General features: G+C 35.9%; 1 protein-coding gene across 4 annotated transcripts in view; it reads right to left on the bottom strand.

Moving 5' to 3' along the window:
* Positions 1-18,362, bottom strand: part of LOC115433028 (glutamate receptor 3-like) — a 115,575-nt gene that overhangs the window by 34,611 nt on the left and 62,602 nt on the right. For all 4 annotated transcript variants that reach the window (XR_003937296.1, XM_030154212.1, XM_030154211.1 and 1 more), the window contains exons 5-6: positions 489-542; positions 57-218 (exon numbers count right to left, since the gene is read on the bottom strand). Coding sequence is in view for 3 of the 4 variants with exons in the window: in XM_030154212.1 (XP_030010072.1) it covers positions 57-218; positions 489-542 (216 nt within the window). In the remaining variant the exon portion in view is untranslated. The remainder of the gene's footprint in view (positions 1-56; positions 219-488; positions 543-18,362) is intronic.

Genomic DNA, 18,362 nt, shown 5'->3' on the forward strand with positions numbered 1-18,362 from the left:
CTTTGAAGATGTTAAATAAAATGTAACTACACTATCAGCAGCTACATCACGCTGACCTTCAGAGGAGTGTTTTTGGCTTCTGGAAATTCTCTTTCATCCAGGCGCTCCCAGCGCTGGAGGAACTGCTGGACGATGGGGCTGTCTGGGTTGATGATCTGGAAGCCTGTGATGTTGGCTCCACCAGAAAAGACCCTGTCCAGGCTCATGTTGGAAAATCCCTGAGAGCAAAGAGAACTACTGGTTAGTAGCATAGCATAGTAATTATGAGCTTATTTCATGTGCTATTTCAGTGCGTTGTTTTGTTTAATTACTTCCCTAAATTCAGTAAGTCTGGCCACGCATTGGGAAAAACTCAACTATAGTCTACTACTAAGAGTGTTGCATGTCTTTGCGCTGTGTTGCATCACACTGAGCGCTGTTGTACTGTTTTTTTGAGTGTTTTTTTTCTTTTTAATTTTGTTGTGTTGTTTCATGTTGCAAGCTCTTACCAGGTTGGCAAGGATATAGTGATATCCTCTGCTGTTTTTTCCCGAGGTCACCACCTACAAGTCACAGGAGGAGACACAGTGAGTCACATTGAGAGGGCTGAGATTCAGAAATGACAAAGAGCTTTGATTTTATAACATGCATTAGTCGGTGGAAAGAAGGGGAGAAAGAAAAACATTTTTCAGAGATATTTTCAAGGGCAAACGGGAGCATGTGAGCACATTTTTACATTTGTGTGTGTTAGCACAAAACCCAAAGAGAGGAGAGAAACGGCGATGACAGTGCTTGTTCCTTTCCATTAACTTCAACATGTAAAATAAGGTCAAGGTTCCAGCTAAACCTCCCTCTCACTCTGCAGCTGCCTCGTCCTGCTCTGCCTGTCTCAGTCGCACACTAGACTTAATTAAACCAGAAGAAAAAAACTGTTCGGCACCTGTCTGCACGAGCAGGCAAACAGAGAGCTGGTTTTAAACTTATTCCTTCTTTTGCACATGCTGTCTTTGTCTCTTTATTCTGATTCTCCATTGCAGAAGATGAGCTTCAAAAAGATACTGTGGGGGTGGATAGATTTTTTTTTTCCCTGTCTTTTCACTTTTTACACTCCCCCACAGTTTAGATAAGTATACTCCAGCACTGAAATCATCTAAATATCAAATGTCCAGAGTGGTAGTGATACCATGGGAAGATTGTTTGGAGGATGTAGATATAAAATAGACATTTCACAACAGTACTGCATTGAAACCGTCATTGAACACATCTTCTATCATACTGTATGTATATTCATATACGCTCCATGAGTCTAACTATATCACATCTTTTTGTCTTTTCTATCAGTTGTAGCTACAGCCACATATCAATTCATATAACAATTTGGATATTCTGTGCAAATTAAATGAATAATAAAAAGACCATATTTAACCTCACGATGTGAGCTCCAATGCTGTCATTTCTATGCCACTGTTAAACCAAACCCATATCAGGACAATTATTGTGCTAATGTGGGTGTATATTCTGTACTATTTGTGAGTTTGCTCTGTGCAACTTTCTCTCACTATATTTGTATGTTTGTACTTGTTTTTTTTAAGATACTTTTTATGCGTATGTGTTTTCTCTGTTTCTTACTTGTATGTTTAATACTTTAAAAATCAACGAACAAAGTTGTGAGAAAAAACATGACATTTAATAAAGATAATATAAGTCAGTAAGCATCAAAATATAAAAAATAACAAGTGAACAAAATCCTGTTTGCATTCATACCATGTGAAAGAGCACAAAGATAAATATAAATTAAAACCATCTAAATTAAAAAAAGAAAAATACCACCATAAAGAGTAGGAAAAAAATAAAAGACAGAAAATAATATCTAAATGAAACATAATATGAAAAATATGTCATGTTATTTTTCAAGTGAAGCTATTTCTGCCTTAAAAATTGCATCAACTTTATTTGAACCTCATATGAAATTACTGTTGTATCATTTAGTGCAATACCTTTCCTAGTGTAATGGAATTTTAACTTCTTTATCTAATTCCCTTCTCTGTTCCCATATCCTTTCCTGAAAACCCTTCCCCACTGTATGCTAACTTTCCCAAATACCCCACACTGCCTGATAACTTTCCCATATCTTTACCCAAACCCCCCTATCACTCAATCAAAAGGTCCATTGAAGAGACTGGAGGTGTCACTTGCAAATGGGATTCACCCTATAAAAGGTGGATCTTGTGAGAAGCTCTTTGTCTTTTCATCACAATCGCCGCTTGCAGAACTGACCTTTCTTTGCAAAGAAATAAAATCTTGTCGGCCGGCAGAAGTCTCCATTTCATTATTCACCAGCAGCAGAGCAAAATTTTCCATAACACTAGTCATTTGTAAAAACTACAGATTTTACAGACCAAAATTCTGTTGTATCATGGTTGAAGGTAAATGCCCCTCCAGACTCTCTACCACAGCTACAGCCTTCTGAAGCTCATCGAGTATAATATCTTTAACAATGCTTCTGTAATGTACAATGTTCTCTTTGAGCTCAATGATAGACTGTGTGAACTTGTTCCAATTAATTTTCAATTACACACATATACGACTAGAAAAAAGCAATTTATTATGGGAAAAAAATGTAAAATCTAATGTACCAGCTTTAGTGTGGCTTGTAGAGGCCCTCAGGCATGGAATGAGATTGAAAATATTATAAAAATGTCATTGTCTGTAGCAGCACATTTTGTTAAAAGATGTTAAATCTTGAATACCCAAAGTGGGTGTGGAAATGTCATCTTACCTCCGCTTACTGTTATTTACATCTGTTATATGTATCTATTATATTATTGATGGGTTGGTTGATGAACTAATTTGGACCATGTGAGTTCTAGGTTTAGTTCCATACCATTATTCTTAGGATTTTGGTCAATCTTAGCTGTCTTACCTAAACATGTTTATTTGGTATTAGGGCTTCTACTTTTAGGATCACATTTCAGAAATGTCTTATTTATTTATTTATTTATTTATTTATGTATTTATGTATGTATGTATTTATTTGTGTATTTGGTAGAGACAGTACACATAAATGAGTATCTGTACTGAGAAAACGTCAGATGTAAATTTGCTGGATTATAGCTAAAATGCTGATTTGCATCCATAGTCCATAGGTTACAAGAAAATACATCACAATTAACCCATAAAGACCCAGTGCTACTTTTGTGGCAGTTCCCATATCAATTTTTCTCTATATTTAACATTTCTTAAGTGATTTATCACCATTGATTGTAATATCATCCTCCTTCTTTTGCGTTTTCTCAGTGTAAATAATGTATTTTCTCATATTTGATTGACTGATTATATAGATGTTCATAAAAACTCAGATTAAAGTTCAGGGTTATTATATCAGAAAAAGAAAAAACTTAAGAAAAAGTGACTTTCTCAGCACAGATGTCAATAAATGAAAATAAAAACAAGTGTCTCCATCCACTGTTATTCATCAGACTCCATGGGGTTTACCGGGGAATCAATGTTTTAGAAGACGACAATGTTTCCACATTCACTACAGAGCCACTGAGTAATAATATTAATGGATTCGATTTATATAGCGCTTTTCTATGAATGCATACTCAAAGCACGTAAAGTGAACCCATTATTCTCTCACACTCTGGTGATGGTAAACACATATGTATCCACAGCTGCCCTGGGGCAGGCTGACGGAAGCATGGCTGCCAGTTCGCGCCTATGGCTCCTCTGATCACCACTGAACATTCATACACCAGTGTGAAGACTAGCACTGGAGGCAAGGAGAATGAAGTGTCTGGCCCAAGGACACAACAGCACATGACTAGGACACAGCGGGATTTGAATCTCCAACCCTTCAGTTACTGGATGACCCACTCTACCTCCTGAGCCACGGCCGTCCCCGAACGTCCAAATGGGTCATATCTAATGACCATGAAAAGATGATAAAGTACATTTTATATCAGTTATTTACATGTACATAGAATTAGTGGTTCAACAGGTATTAAACTGTTTAGATCAGTAGATGATTTTGGTTGCCAGTGGCTGTTTGAGTCTTTATGGGTTAAAGTTAAAGCACAATAAAAGGTTCAATGTTAAAAATGATTAATAATTTAACGGTACACAAAATTTTCGGTTCCATATGTTTTCGGTTTTGAAAGCCACGTTTTTTTTTTTTGTTTTTTTTTTTTTTTTGGGTTCGGTACGGGAAGGAAGAAAATCCCTCAAAATATCTTTAATGCATTTCTGAATTTTTGAAAATTTTTCCCTCAATTTTTGGAGACAATAGAATATAGAAAAACAGGAAAAATATAATTCTGCTGCTATAAATAAAACAGAAAATGAAATAAATCATTAATATTACTAAATGTATTTTAAACATTAGTATTGCACTTTTCCCTGACAAGTAGTTTTGAACAAACAACAAAAATCAAATCACAGTTCTGTCAGTTCACATTCTGCATAAAAATAACAACAAAAAAATTTCTACATGAAGTGCAACATTAACAAGAGGGCAAACTCGTATTCTCTTTTAACGAACTTAAGAGCAACATTGAATTATTTATTTTAGGACAGCTAACAAACTGTTTAGGCCACTTTGTGTACTTGTGTGTGTAGGGGTGTGTGTGTGTGTGTGTGTGTGTGTGTGTGTGTGTGTGTGTGTGTGTGTGTGGGGCGGCTATACCTGGGGGTGTGGTCCATGACTAATGTAATTAATGCTAGTGTGAAATGAAAGAGAAACTTTACATACTTTCAACGTCCAGCTCCCGGGTTCTATTCCTCTATTATACAGTGTGTGCATGAGAGACATACAGAGAAAGCAGGTGTAAGTGTTTTAGAACTACCGTAGTTCATAGGCGGCAAACAACGTCCGTCTTATTAACATCTCTTTCCCTGTTGTAGTCTTTCACCTGAACCCACAGTGATCCCAAACAGGACTGTAATGATGGCGGAGGGTCTTCAATCTCTTCCTTCCAGGTTGACATCATATTTTTTTGTTTTTTTTTAACCTTATGGCAGCTGCTATTTCATATTTTGCGTCAATGTGCGCTCCTTCAATATGTCCATGTGGAACTTGCGCAGATTTAAAGTTCCGTATCGAACAACGTCTTTCTTTCCTTTTTCTTTTTCTCAACATACTGTGCCGTTTTGGTACAGCTGTGTACCGAACCGAACAGGTGTGTACCGAAACAGTTCAGTTTGATATGTGTTACAGGCCTAATAATTATTACTAAAACTGATACTAAAGACATTTTTCTGTTGTCATGACATGCATCATATTGCATAACCACACACTATAACAAATTACTGTAAAAAGACAGTAAAATTTGTCCAGTATCATGCTGTTATTTGTAAATACAGTATAATGCTGTAAATAATGAGGTCTTTAAGGTGCAAATTTAAAACAGTAAGCTACTGCAAAATTTGACAGTATTCTACAGCATTTTCTTCAATTCCTTAACTGCTGTCCGCCCAGAACTGCTCTGAACAAAGTCATCTGGCATCAAATCCCACCAGCTCGTTTAGAAAAGATTCAATCCAACGAATGTTAACTATAGACTTTCTGCATCAAAGGTAAGTGGTTCTTTTTTGAAGCAGAAGGATAAAATAAAAAGAGAAAATAACTGAGGATGGCTATTTTCACCTGGACTTAACGCCATACAGCACGGGAACAGAGCCACTTGATGCTTCTACCAACACTGCCGTAACTCCATCCTGCTCCAGTTGTTCATTTATAAAGGTAATTGTGATTTTATCAACGTAACTGTGGCATTTTGGGTTCATTAAACATTAAATTGCCTCCATAAATTGCGTTCACACCGGACGCAACTTGCACAGTATAACACACGTGATAATACTGCATTTTTCGGGGTGTTAGCCGTATGTAGCAAACATGTAGCTAATTTAAGTTGAAGCATCCTTGCTAGCTGTGAAGTGGACACCATTAAATTAAACAGCATGTCAATTTAATGGTTATATATAATAATGTCATCTCTTGTTTGAGCTTTTTCTAGCAATGTTCATGATTTTGTATTTTAAAATGTAACTTGAAATGTTAAAATCCTAGCTTTTCGCTGTGTTATACTGTAAATATTACATTAAATATGTTTTACAGTAATATATTGTTTCTTGGAATATGGTAGTTACTGTAAAATGCAGCAACTGTGGCTAACAGTATTTTACTGTAAAAGGTACATTATGTACAGCCCAGTACCGTAATACTTTTTACAGTAAGAAACTGTAGCTGTAGATTACAGCAGAGATACTGTAGAATAATGGTAGCATGCTGGCAACTCTAGCTGCCAGTATTTTACTGTTATTTAACGGTAAAATGTGTTACAGTGCAACTATAGTCAATCATCCTTCACTGAAAAGCATTAAATTAGGACAAAACCTTCCTTCAGTTTATTAATATCATCTGCCAAGTTACAGCTGGATGTTTTAGGAAAGAGAGAACCCAACTAATTATTTAGCCAAGCTGTGCTAATATTTCAGGTGTTTTAAAGCCACATGCAACAAACAGGCATCATCGTTGGAGTCAGAGTCGCTGATGTGTCAAAAATGATCAGCATGAGATCTGTCTACTATATAACACAACCCTTTTTAAAAAACTACCAATTATCTCCCTGTTGTTAATTAAGAAAAGGAAGCAGAGGCATCAGTAAAGTGCCTTCAGTAAGAACACACTCTGAACTGAAACATCTGGTCATGAAGATTAGTTTTTGTGCACCAGCTAAAACAGGACCAAGTGTTTCCGTCTCACATATGCACTGTTTTCACACTTTTAGGACACAGAGTTTCCTTATGCAACCATTTAGGTGCATTTGCGTAATTTTTTTTCCAGTTGGGTATTCATTCTCTTATCTGCATGCAGTCTGACACCCCTGCTTTGTTTCACACCTGTGTCTTTTAAAACCCTCACTTTAGTCCTGGTAATTGTCTGCAGAGACAAAGCGTCCTTGGTGACAGTTGGCTTATTCACTCAGAGCAATTCCAAATAATCCAATTACCTGCCGCAGGAACATGATAATTTTATTGTGTGTGACATTTTACACCTCTACCTCTAACTCTGAACATCCTACTCCCAAAATTTCCCCCGGAAGCACATATTCCTAGAAGCCTATTGTTTTCTAATTTGTCTTGAATTAGCCTGTCATTTGCTATTCATCCATGTGAGAGGAGGCTGCACTGACCCAAGTGTACCGAAACAACAGGCACTTAATGAAGCTGCAGCGCCCAAAGTGACTGGCTACATCTCCCGTTTGTCATGAACACAGTACGAGCATCAGAAAGTGACACCTCAACTGTTGTTTGAATCCCAGTTTAGCTGCTTTAATCAACCAGAAACATGTATAGCTTGCAGTAGCTTTGAGATACACAAAAACACATAGCGTGGGAGTGTTTTTATTATGTCTGCAGAAGAGTAACATTCATGGGAAGTTGAAATGGTTCAGGCAGGGTTGAAATCCACCACTTTCCATCCAATTGTTCACATCTTCAGACTAACACACCTCAATTACCACATCTTAAAACTGAGCCAGCATCTGTTTATTCAGCCTGCTCATCACTCTCATTCACTGACCCATTACATATCTGAAAATCATCACTTCCACTTCCCTACTCTCCTCCCAAATGAACAAAAGTGTCTTCTTCATTCACACATGTTTATCTGCTTAAACAGCGTCAATCGGAGGCTCTGCTGTGGAGTTTGTAATCTCTGTGTCATGTTTGCTCAGACTGTGCCAGAGCATCAGTCAAGCAGTCTCTGCCAAACTCAAATACAAGTCATTTCTGTATAAATGGTGAATCTAGCATAAGTGTCCAATGAAGACAGTCAGGAACAGTGATGCCCCTTCTTAAAGGTTAAAGTCTCACACCAAAGGCATGGAAGAGTTTTAACCATGTCTTAGTTTGACAGGCAGGCTTCAGTCAATGTGTTCTGCAGACAACATATCTACAGCCCATTGTTTATACACATATTTTGCCTAAAATACTTGTTTTTGTTTAGACATTTTTAAAAACAGGGTAAAAACGTACCTTTTTTCAACAGCGTTCTGTTGAGTTGTGTGTGCTTGTGTGGGTATGTGTGCATGCGTTAGTAGCAAGTAAGTCATTTATTCGTCCAGTTTACAAAACATGATATATACATACATACAGTTTGGATTTCTATATTAAACATGGGCGAAAAGGTGTAGGCAGAAGCAACAGCTTATTTATGCCTTATCTACCCTATTTACAAAAAGGAAAGTTGCAGAAATAAAACAAGATAACAAGATGGTGCAGTTTTAAACAATAATATGGATAAACAAATAATATAATCTAAGCAAAATCTTAGATTCATACTGATAACTGGCTTAGTTTATCCAGATATTTTATATTTATTGAATACCTTAGTTTTAAACATCCTTTTAAATGTGGTGACTGATGTGCATGTCTTTCATTCTTTATCAAGGTTGTTCTATAGTTTTACTCCAGTTGCAGATATATATTTGCCTTTTGTGTTGGTCCTTGCCTTTGTTTTCTTGAACATACAGGTCCACCTAAGGTTGTACTCCAGTATGCAGGGTGGAAATAGGTTGTTGTGCGCCTTATAAATGAATACAGCAGTGTGGAGGTTAACCAAAACATCTAATTTCAGAATATTTGTACTGATGAAAAGTGATGTGAGTTTAAGTGTGTATACATATGATCGTTTACTTGCAATTGCACTCTCGTTTTTATGATTTTTTTTTTATGTTAATGTTGTGAAGTACATTGAGTCTGCCTTGTGCATGAAATGCACCCTATAAATAAAGTTGAATTGAACTGAATTCTGTCTCCTTTAGGAATGTTCATACATGTGTCAGTTTTGTACGTTGTCCTTCAGGAATGCCACACAGATTACACTGGTCTACAACTAAAATGCCTTCAGAAAATTTTACATTTTACCAAATTTGAGTCACTAATAAAGAAAAATTAAGCCAAAAATCCTGATTGGCTGTAGTTTCCAAGATACAGTACTGGATCAAAATATGAAATTGTGAGAGTTAATGAGGGAATGGGTTTTACTCATAAGCAATGTTTGTCTCAGAGCTACCAGATCTACTGTACTTCAAAACACTGTCTGCACATCACAAAACGTTCACAGGATCTTTCTTGTGGAAGATAAATCAATATATATGTGCAATAACCCTCTATCATATATACTGAAAACATTAGCAAAACAGCACTTTTATGATTTCTTTTCTGGTTCATCTTATTAAAGTATATAAGATTTAGCACATTTAATCTCTGACGCAGATAATTTCTAAAAATAAATTGTACACCAGTGTTACTGTATATGCGTATTTATATTATAGGACCAATAGAGACACTCTCTCCATCTGATATTTGTACGACATAATGAGAAGTGCATTCAGAACTAGATTCTTCACTCTCCTGTGCTGAGCAATCTGTTGTTGTGAGCTCGTTCCAATAAATCCAGCATAATGTATCCACAGAGTCTTCTAGGTGTTCCTCAGTCTTTGGTGTCACAGAAGAACTCAGTAACCAACACAGTAAATATCCTGTAGTACTGGCCCATAAGTAAGTCAATGTAAATAACTATGTTTGATTCGTAAAGATGATATTTTAGTCACTTCCGCCAGCACAAAAAGCAAGTTTGGCTCAAAAGACATCACACAAGAGGAGAAATGTTTTACCTGGAAGTGATTTTAAATGAGAAACCCTGGACTGAATACAACTACCACATTGTCAGATATTTGGCATCATCATGGTGGTCTAAGTATTTCTAAAGCTGTAAATTTCGGATTTGTGAAGCTGAGAATTTAGTCACATTCACAAAAAGCATGACTGACTGAAGAGGCATCGTGTAACCATTCCTTGAAATGCTGTCAAATGAGATACACTGGACTCACTGCAACTAACAAGTGTCAAGAATTACCAAATTACTGGGCATTTGGCATTACTGATTTGACCGGCTGTGAAATCATTCACAGATTATTATTGTATTTAATAAATGTGTTACTCTTCAAAGAGAAGAGACATTTCATCAAATTACACAGCTCTACAAGCAAAATACTAAAACAGTAGAACTTTTGGGTCGATAATAAAGAAAAAATCAGTACAAAGTGCTAGTTTTCTATAGTTTTCAAGATATAGTATTGGGTCAAATTGTGAAATTCTATGGTTCTATGGTATTAATGAAACAGTGCATTTTATTCAGAAAGAACTATTTGTCTCTGAGCTACAGTTCAGCACATTACACTATATTCACTCTTCAGATTTGATGTAAAGTAACATTTATAACTATTCCATATGTACACAACTCTACATATGTGTGGTATGTAATAAATTCTTTATCATATAACTTGAAAATATTAGCCATCAGGATCAGGATTTTTGTTACTACTTTTGCAATTAATCTTTCCAAAGTATCCAAAGATTTAGCACATTTTATCTCTGAAGCAGATATTTTATAAAAGACAAATAGACCAGTGTTTTCAGGTAGCTGCTGATCAGTAAATGACTTTCGATACCATGATTCAGATAATCTAACCCACAGGTGTCAAACATGCGGCCTGGGGGCCAAATCCGGCCCGCCAAAGGGTCCCGTCCGGCCCTTGGGATGAATTTGTAAAATGCAAAAATTACACGAAGATATTAACAATCCTTTTAGTTCAGATTCCACATTCAGACCAATTCAATCTAAATTGGGCAGGATTCAATAAAATACTATCATAATAACATAGAAATAATGACAACTCCAAATTTTTCTCTTTGTAAATGTAAATATTTTCATGTATTTACACTAAAACAAAGTATAATTTTGTAAAAAAAAAAAATAAAAAAAAAATGTGAATAACCTAAACAAATATGAACAACTTGAAATGTCTTGAGAGAAGTAAGTGTAATTTTAACAATATTCTGCATGTTATTAAATGTTTTGTGTATTTGTAGATCCACTGTGATTTGTACATTATAATGTACATGTGGAAATGATAAACTGAGGCAAAATATTGTTAAAATTACTCTTACTTTTTCAATTTGTTCATGTTATTCACATCTTTTGAAAGGATAATTTGTAGATGTAAACCTTTTCATAAATTTACTTTTTTCACTGTAAAACATAGAGAAAAGTTTGGAGTTGACATTATTTATATATTATTATGTTATTATTTTACTGGTTCGGCTCACTGCAGATCAAATTTAGCTGAATGTGGCCCCTGAACTAAAATGAGTTTGACACCCTTGATCTAAACATTTTATAGCTGAACTTTTGCATATGGATGCTTTACAGAAAAAGTCTGTCATATGATAAACATTACCTCACTTTAACTCACATTACCTCACATTCACATGCAGTCATTTCTTTTTTTTTTCTTTCTCTTTTACTTTCATGCCCCTTTCTTTGGCATGTTTACCACTTGGCTTCTATGTCAAGTGTTCCTTTTTCAAAACAACTGAAAATGTTTTGACTTGAACAAACACATAAAAAAAATCCCTTGACAGCTGCATTGGTAGTCATTGTGTTGGCAGAGAACACAGACACCGACTGCCTTTCCAAAGTTGGAAAATCTGGCAGAGCAGCTGAGGTTTCTTCTCTTTTGGAAATCAGGAAATGTGGTGTGATTATGTGTGTGGGGGGCCGCATTTTTTATAGGTTGTAATAATTTATAGTTGTAATTATTCTCACACAATCACACACTCGAACACGAATGTAAAAACTGCACTGTGGCTCATGAAAATAGTACAAGAAGAAGAAGAACATTCATTAAGTTGTTCTAATTCTGAGGAAATATGCAAATAGAACAGATACCTCTGACCAACACTGATGTTTGGCCATTAGTAACAAAAATTTCTACAGTGTAAACATAATAAATACTCGTGGTTCTATTATTGTTATCAAACTGGAGCATATGGTTGAACACTGGCTTATTCTGAAATTCATCACTATTGTTTTAGATTACAATATTGCAGCTGTGAAATAAAATGATTATATAAGGGGCTATATGTAGTATTCATACTTTCAAATATTGACAAATTACCTCAAATTATCATTACACTGTGCAAAATAAAGAGCTGGACTTACGCCAAAGACATCAATGTATTAGATAGTAGAGCTATGAGTTGCATCTATTTATACTAATGGTCTGATGAAAAGCTAGAAGCACTGTTGTTGTTTTCACCACAGGACACAGTTTGAAATGAAAAGAATGGAGTTTCTTGGAGTTCCATTGTTTCTTCTTCTGTCATGTTATTATGCTGTTATATAATCTTTACTAAATTCACCATTTGTTGATCCACAGTTCAGACTAAACTGTGACAGTTCTGACCTTGTTTGTATGATTCCAAACAGATCTTTAGTGCAGTTATTGACAACATAAACTGTACAGAAAGCAGAAGAGATTTGTGGTTTTACTGTGTCTGTTTTCTGTCCAAAAACAGAGCTAAACTAACAGAGCTATAATGTAAACTATCAGCTGATGCAGCACGTGAAGATTAGCAAAGATGCAATGTTATTTTAACTGGCTGTGGGAGGTTTTATTTGAAGAAAACTTGATGATACCATAATACATGTGTGTAAACAATGAGCTTTATACTTTATTTAGTGAGTGATACAGTCTGTGGATACTTAACCCTTTAAACCCTAAGACAAAAATGGTCCACTTAAGATTTTTTTGTCTAATTTTGATGATAAAAAGGTTAGAAAATATGCTGTGAGTTGGTTTGCCCATTTTTCCAGAGCGCTTTTCCCCCCAGATCTTTCAAAATCTAGCAATCATTTACAATGTACTTCATGTTATAATACTGCTAAAACTGCTTTTTCTCCAGTTAGTACATGTGTGAGTGAAATTACCGTAATGACCCAATAAAGTCTATAAAGTGCAACGTCTCAAGTTTCAGAAATCGTTGGAATTTTTCAAATTGCTCAAAGAGTGATAGAGTTACAACCATCCAAACTGCATATGCACTGGGTGTGTCAGCAATGGCACGTCAGGTTTTAAAGAGTTCATTTTCCTGAGGGCTCTACCTAAAGGATCAATTCTATCTAATCTAATCTAATCTAATCTAATCTAAAATACAATGCATTGATTCAGTTCAGTGCTGTGGTATGCAAAGTCTCCCTGCTGTTTAAAGTTTGCAATACCACATATAACACGTTTAAAGCCCTATCAAATGATATGAACATTTTTTCAGTATTTTGAGTCATGTGCAAAGTTCTTAGATGTGCAGAGAAATACTTTTCATTTGCATTGTTTTCACGTATCACTGCATGAGCACTAAACACTACATGAATAATTTGGTTTTAGATGTTGTGGGATTTGCTTCCTGCTCTATTCACAGAACAAAAAAGCATGAACTGGGCATAACAAATATTTTTAGGTTCTTGATGCTCCACTTTCATGCTCTCCTGGGATTGTCACTTTTTGGAAGTCTGTAAGAGGTCAGGCATCACCGCCACTGAGAGAACTACACTTCTGTTGTCACAGGACTTATCTCTTCCTCTCTGTCAAAATCCATTTCTCACTAAGCAGCTTGGTGAAAGGACAACTCGCAGCCTGTGAGCAGGAGACAACCTGCCGTACTCATTGTACTGGCTGGCTCCTACATTTTTTATGTGTATCGAATGTAAAGAAGAGTCAGGATGTCAAGCGCTGTCAGCTGTTGTCTTCAGTTTATGTTCTCATCGGTTTTCTGTAAAAAACAACCGAAAACCTCAAGCAGCTCACAGTCCAACCACTCAGATTTTTATAGAAGGAGGACAAGTGAAAACAATCATTTTGACTGTGTCTTTCATTACGTGTAATCAGTGGTGTCCAGACAGGTCCGTTTTATTTATGTCGCCCACGTTCACCAAACACAAAGAGTCTTTAGAGTCTGCACTTTACACAACACTCTATACATGTCCTGCAGATCAAGACAATCACATAAACCTGAAGTAATGTCATCTTGATTTCAGGCTGAGACTTTCTGTTAACTCTTGACTCTAGAGAACAATATAATATTTCCTCATATAGTGGCCAGGCTTTTATTTACCCCTGCTGCAGAAAATAACAGACTTTTAAAAGAATGAAGCAGGTAATTGTCTCTGATTGGTACGTTTAATAAATAGAAACTGTATTAATTTGTTGTAACTCTTGTTTTGATCCACTTGTCTGGAATGGTACATGTACTACAATGCATGTTTCTACAAACTCAACACCTAACCATTTTACAATAAACAGCCTCTAGCATTTCAGCAGATAGAATCTATTTGTCATAGAAATACTCTGAAATTCAAAATTTCAACCTTGGTATGTTACTGGAGGACCTAACAAGACTGTATTACTTTTGTGAATTAAAAAAAAAAATGTTATTGTTATGTAGAAAATCAAGGTCAATGAAGTTATCATATTTGGTAAGTGGCAAATAAAAATCCAAGAAGAATATGCAATACAATAAATAAATAAATAAATAAATAAATACAAGAAAAACACATGTAAGGTGAAAGGAACATGTATTTTTTAACACTAGAACATCCCTTTTAGAACATTAGATCAACATAAGTGCTGATCCACACACCTGTCCACATCCACATTATCCTTTTGAACATCACTCCTTACATTAGTACCATTACTTCATGGTACCTAACAAAGCAGGTACACTCACTGTTCATGCAGAGGTGGACCTTACAGACCCTGTAGACCACATTGGACCTGAGATTGTTGACTCACTGTCCTCACTGTAACTGTTGCTATCGCTGTCTTGTAATGTGTGTGGAAATTACTAAAAATAATCACTTGCCCGATAAAGGGTTAACAGAAGTTTTGTTGTGTAAACACTGTCTTCCTGCATTTGTTAATTTCAACACGTCCAACTCCCTGAAAACAACACACACCTGCAGTGACAGGGATTGGACAACAGCAACTTATATGAAGGATCTAACATTAAAGTGTGGAAAATAGCAGGATTGTATTGTTGAATGTATTAAACTAAATTTGTAGAAGTGAACATTGTATTTTACTGGTAGCATGTGACAGGCACAAGAAATTTACCAATGAAGTTTTAACCCAGACTGTATCTGAGGACTGGATTTTATTTGTTCATGTTAAAGTTAAAAGGTTAATGGTTAACTCACTTTATTATCCTCACAGCAGAATTGCCATGGTATTTAAAAAAACAAGGATGCATATAATCTCTATAATTTCTCTCTTTCTCTCTTATGTGATACATTTCCTTTTATGTCAGGTGATACTACAGAAATGATATGTTTGATGCTGTGACTTGTTGCCAGGAAACATGGTATTTTTTTCTATAAAATGTGAAACTACATGTTTCTATTTCAGTTTATGGTAATACTGACTAAACCACACAACATCCAGATACTGAGCTGTGATATGAAGTGCTATGATGACTCACTCTGTATTCAGTAATATTCCAACTAAATCACTGTCTTTTTCCAACCGAGAACCAAAGAACTTTTATAGCTGTAACCTAAAACTTACAGGAGTCAGGATCTGAACTGCTTACTGTGGGCAAAGCCCTGGATTTTGTAAATCCACCATCCACCCGGTCAACCTTCTGCCAGTTGAGGAAAGACAAAAAAAATATAGAAATGTACAACAGCAACATTTCCTCCGCTGACGTATTCAGATCTTTTCAGCTTTACTATGGATTATAATGTAGTTTGGTGCACACACTCATGAACTAATGTGAAGTTTGTTCCCCTGACCTTTTATTAAATGCCATCACTATATCAAAATATTAATGTGTCGAATATTTTGGGTTATTATCACATCGTTTAAATCGTTTAAATTCTTATTTTCATTCTACATGACTGATACATAAAATGAAATGAAAATGGCTCAGTTGTATCGATATCATAAAAGCCAACTGGCCTTTGTGTGTGTGTGTGTGTCTGAGGACTCACAGAAAATCTGGAAAGAGCTGACTGCTGCAGTTTGTCATACTTATGTATTTTTGGTCAAGGAACAGACTAGTGAAAACCACAAGTTGATAGGACCAGTATTTTGGGAGATATTAGTAATTTTGGAATATAATAGCCTTACAGTCATGTTGCTATACCCAGAATGCTTTGGCGGTGACTGCTGGACAAATGCGGTACAGCATGCACAAATACACAACAGCATACAAACTACCATATCTAGAAGCCATGGATCTCCACAGGTCAATGCACTAGTTTATCATAAGCATCACAGCCAGACTGTTAGCAGTATGTCCACTGTGTCCTGTCTCACACACATGGACCAGTGGTTAAAGCTGTGCAGTTAAAAATAAAACACAGCACATCATATTGCAATTTGAGTTTTATGATAAAATAAATCATAGCCAACAGACAAATAAACTCTGCATGGAGACTCGCATTCATTCTATACATTAGTATTCACCTCTTTGTCGCGGATGTAATAAGAAATATGAGGTCATCTCGCTGCTGTGGAGAAGGCATAAAACAAACTCCGGGAGAGAACAAGAGGGGGGGCTTTATGCTTTATCTTTATTTGTCGGGCCTTGAGGCTCCGTCTGTCCACCTGTCTGGACAAGCAGCTCTGTGCTGCTCTTCCTTGATGGCGAGCTGAGGCAGGCAGGCTGAGCTGCAGGATGATCAGCCTAAATATTCCTATGGGAATTGACTCTAATTAAGCGGGCTGGAGCCAAAGTCCTGTGCAGAGCTGGATGTCTGCCCAAGTGCCTTCGAGAGGATTTGACTGCCCTCCCACTGTTGGAGGCTTCTTTTTGTTATAGCGATTTGTCATCTTTTTCAGAAGTGGAACGAGCATCCTGAGGTTGATAACTGTCTCTCTTCACTAGTCAACTAATTATCAACCAGAACAGCCAAGAATGTGGGATATATCTCCCACAGAGGTGCATATAAAATGTCACTCCACCCACTGCATGAATGTAAACCTGAAGATCCAGAAGTGGATGTAAGACACGAGTACTTCAGGAACAGTTGTATGAGTATCAGTATAAAAGGGGCTATATGTAGTATTTATTCTCTCAAATATAAAAAAAAAACTCTAAAATGATTCAAGAGTATTTACACTGGAGTGTAGAAATGTACATGGAGCATATTCAAACTGATGTTACAATGTATTTTTGTGACCACCAAAGGAAGTACTGAGTCAGATGGGATAAGAAGATAAGAACCACTAAAAAACAACTTTTAGTGCTAAAAGCTAGAAGCACTGTTGTAATTATGTGATGTTATTGTCTTTGCTAAGTTCACCATTTGTTGATCCACGGTTTAGACTAAACTGTGACACTTCTGACCTTGTTTGGATGATTCCAAACAGACCTTTAACAGCTACTAACAACACAAACTGCGCAGGAAACAGAGGTTAATTATGGTTTTAGTGTAGCTGTTTCCGATGTAAAAATAGATCTACGCTAACAGAGCTGTAATGTAAACTATCAGCTGATGCAACACATGAAGATTCTAAGACACAGTGTTATTTAGACAAAATGTCAAAATAACCAGCTATGAGTTTTTGTTTGAAGAAAACTTGATAATACCATAATACAGACGTATGAAATCAATGAGCTTGATGAGTAATACAGTCTGTGGATACATAGCATTGATTCACTGGGGGTTTTATTATTATGTACAGGGTGGGGAAGCAAAATTTACAATGAACATTTAGTTGTTTTTTCTCAGCAGGCACTATGTCAATTGTTTTGAAACCAAACATATATTGATGTCATAATCATACCTAACACTATTATCCATACCTTTTCGGAAACTTTTGAGCATATGAGTAATCAGGAAAGCAAACGTCAAAGAGTGTGTGATTTGCTGAATGCACTCGTCACACCAAAGGAGATTTCAAAAATAGTTGGAGTGTCTATAAAGACTGTTTATAATGTAAAGAAGAGAATGAATATGAGCAAAACTATTACGAGAAAGTCTGGAAGATACTATTAAAGAAGAATGGGAGAAGTTGTCACCCAAATATTTGAGGAACACTTGCGCAAGTTTAAGGAGGCGTGTGAAGGCAGTTATTGAGAAAGAAGGAGGACACATAGAATAAAAACCTTTTCTATTATGTAAATTTTCTTGTGGCAAATAAATTCTCATGACTTTCAATAAACTAATTGGTCATACACTGTCTTTCAATCCCTGCCTCAAAATATTGTAAATTTTGCTTCCCCACCCTGTATATTATAACAAATCATATTTGTTGATTTTTATGTGTATTATCTCCAAAACTGATGTGTTTCACAGTTAAATCATATTCACAAGTAAGTCACATTTTTACAGCTCTAACACATTTTAGTGAATACAATCACTATAAGGAAGACCATTCATAAAAGCAATGAAATCTGACATCACTCAAGATACCACAGACAGTGGAAAGTGTCATTTCATTTATTTTCTGTAGATTTTTTTGCTGTTTGTGAAT

The sequence above is a fragment of the Sphaeramia orbicularis genome, chromosome 14 (genome assembly GCF_902148855.1).
Source record: "Sphaeramia orbicularis chromosome 14, fSphaOr1.1, whole genome shotgun sequence".
Taxonomy (NCBI): Eukaryota; Metazoa; Chordata; class Actinopteri; order Kurtiformes; family Apogonidae; genus Sphaeramia; species Sphaeramia orbicularis.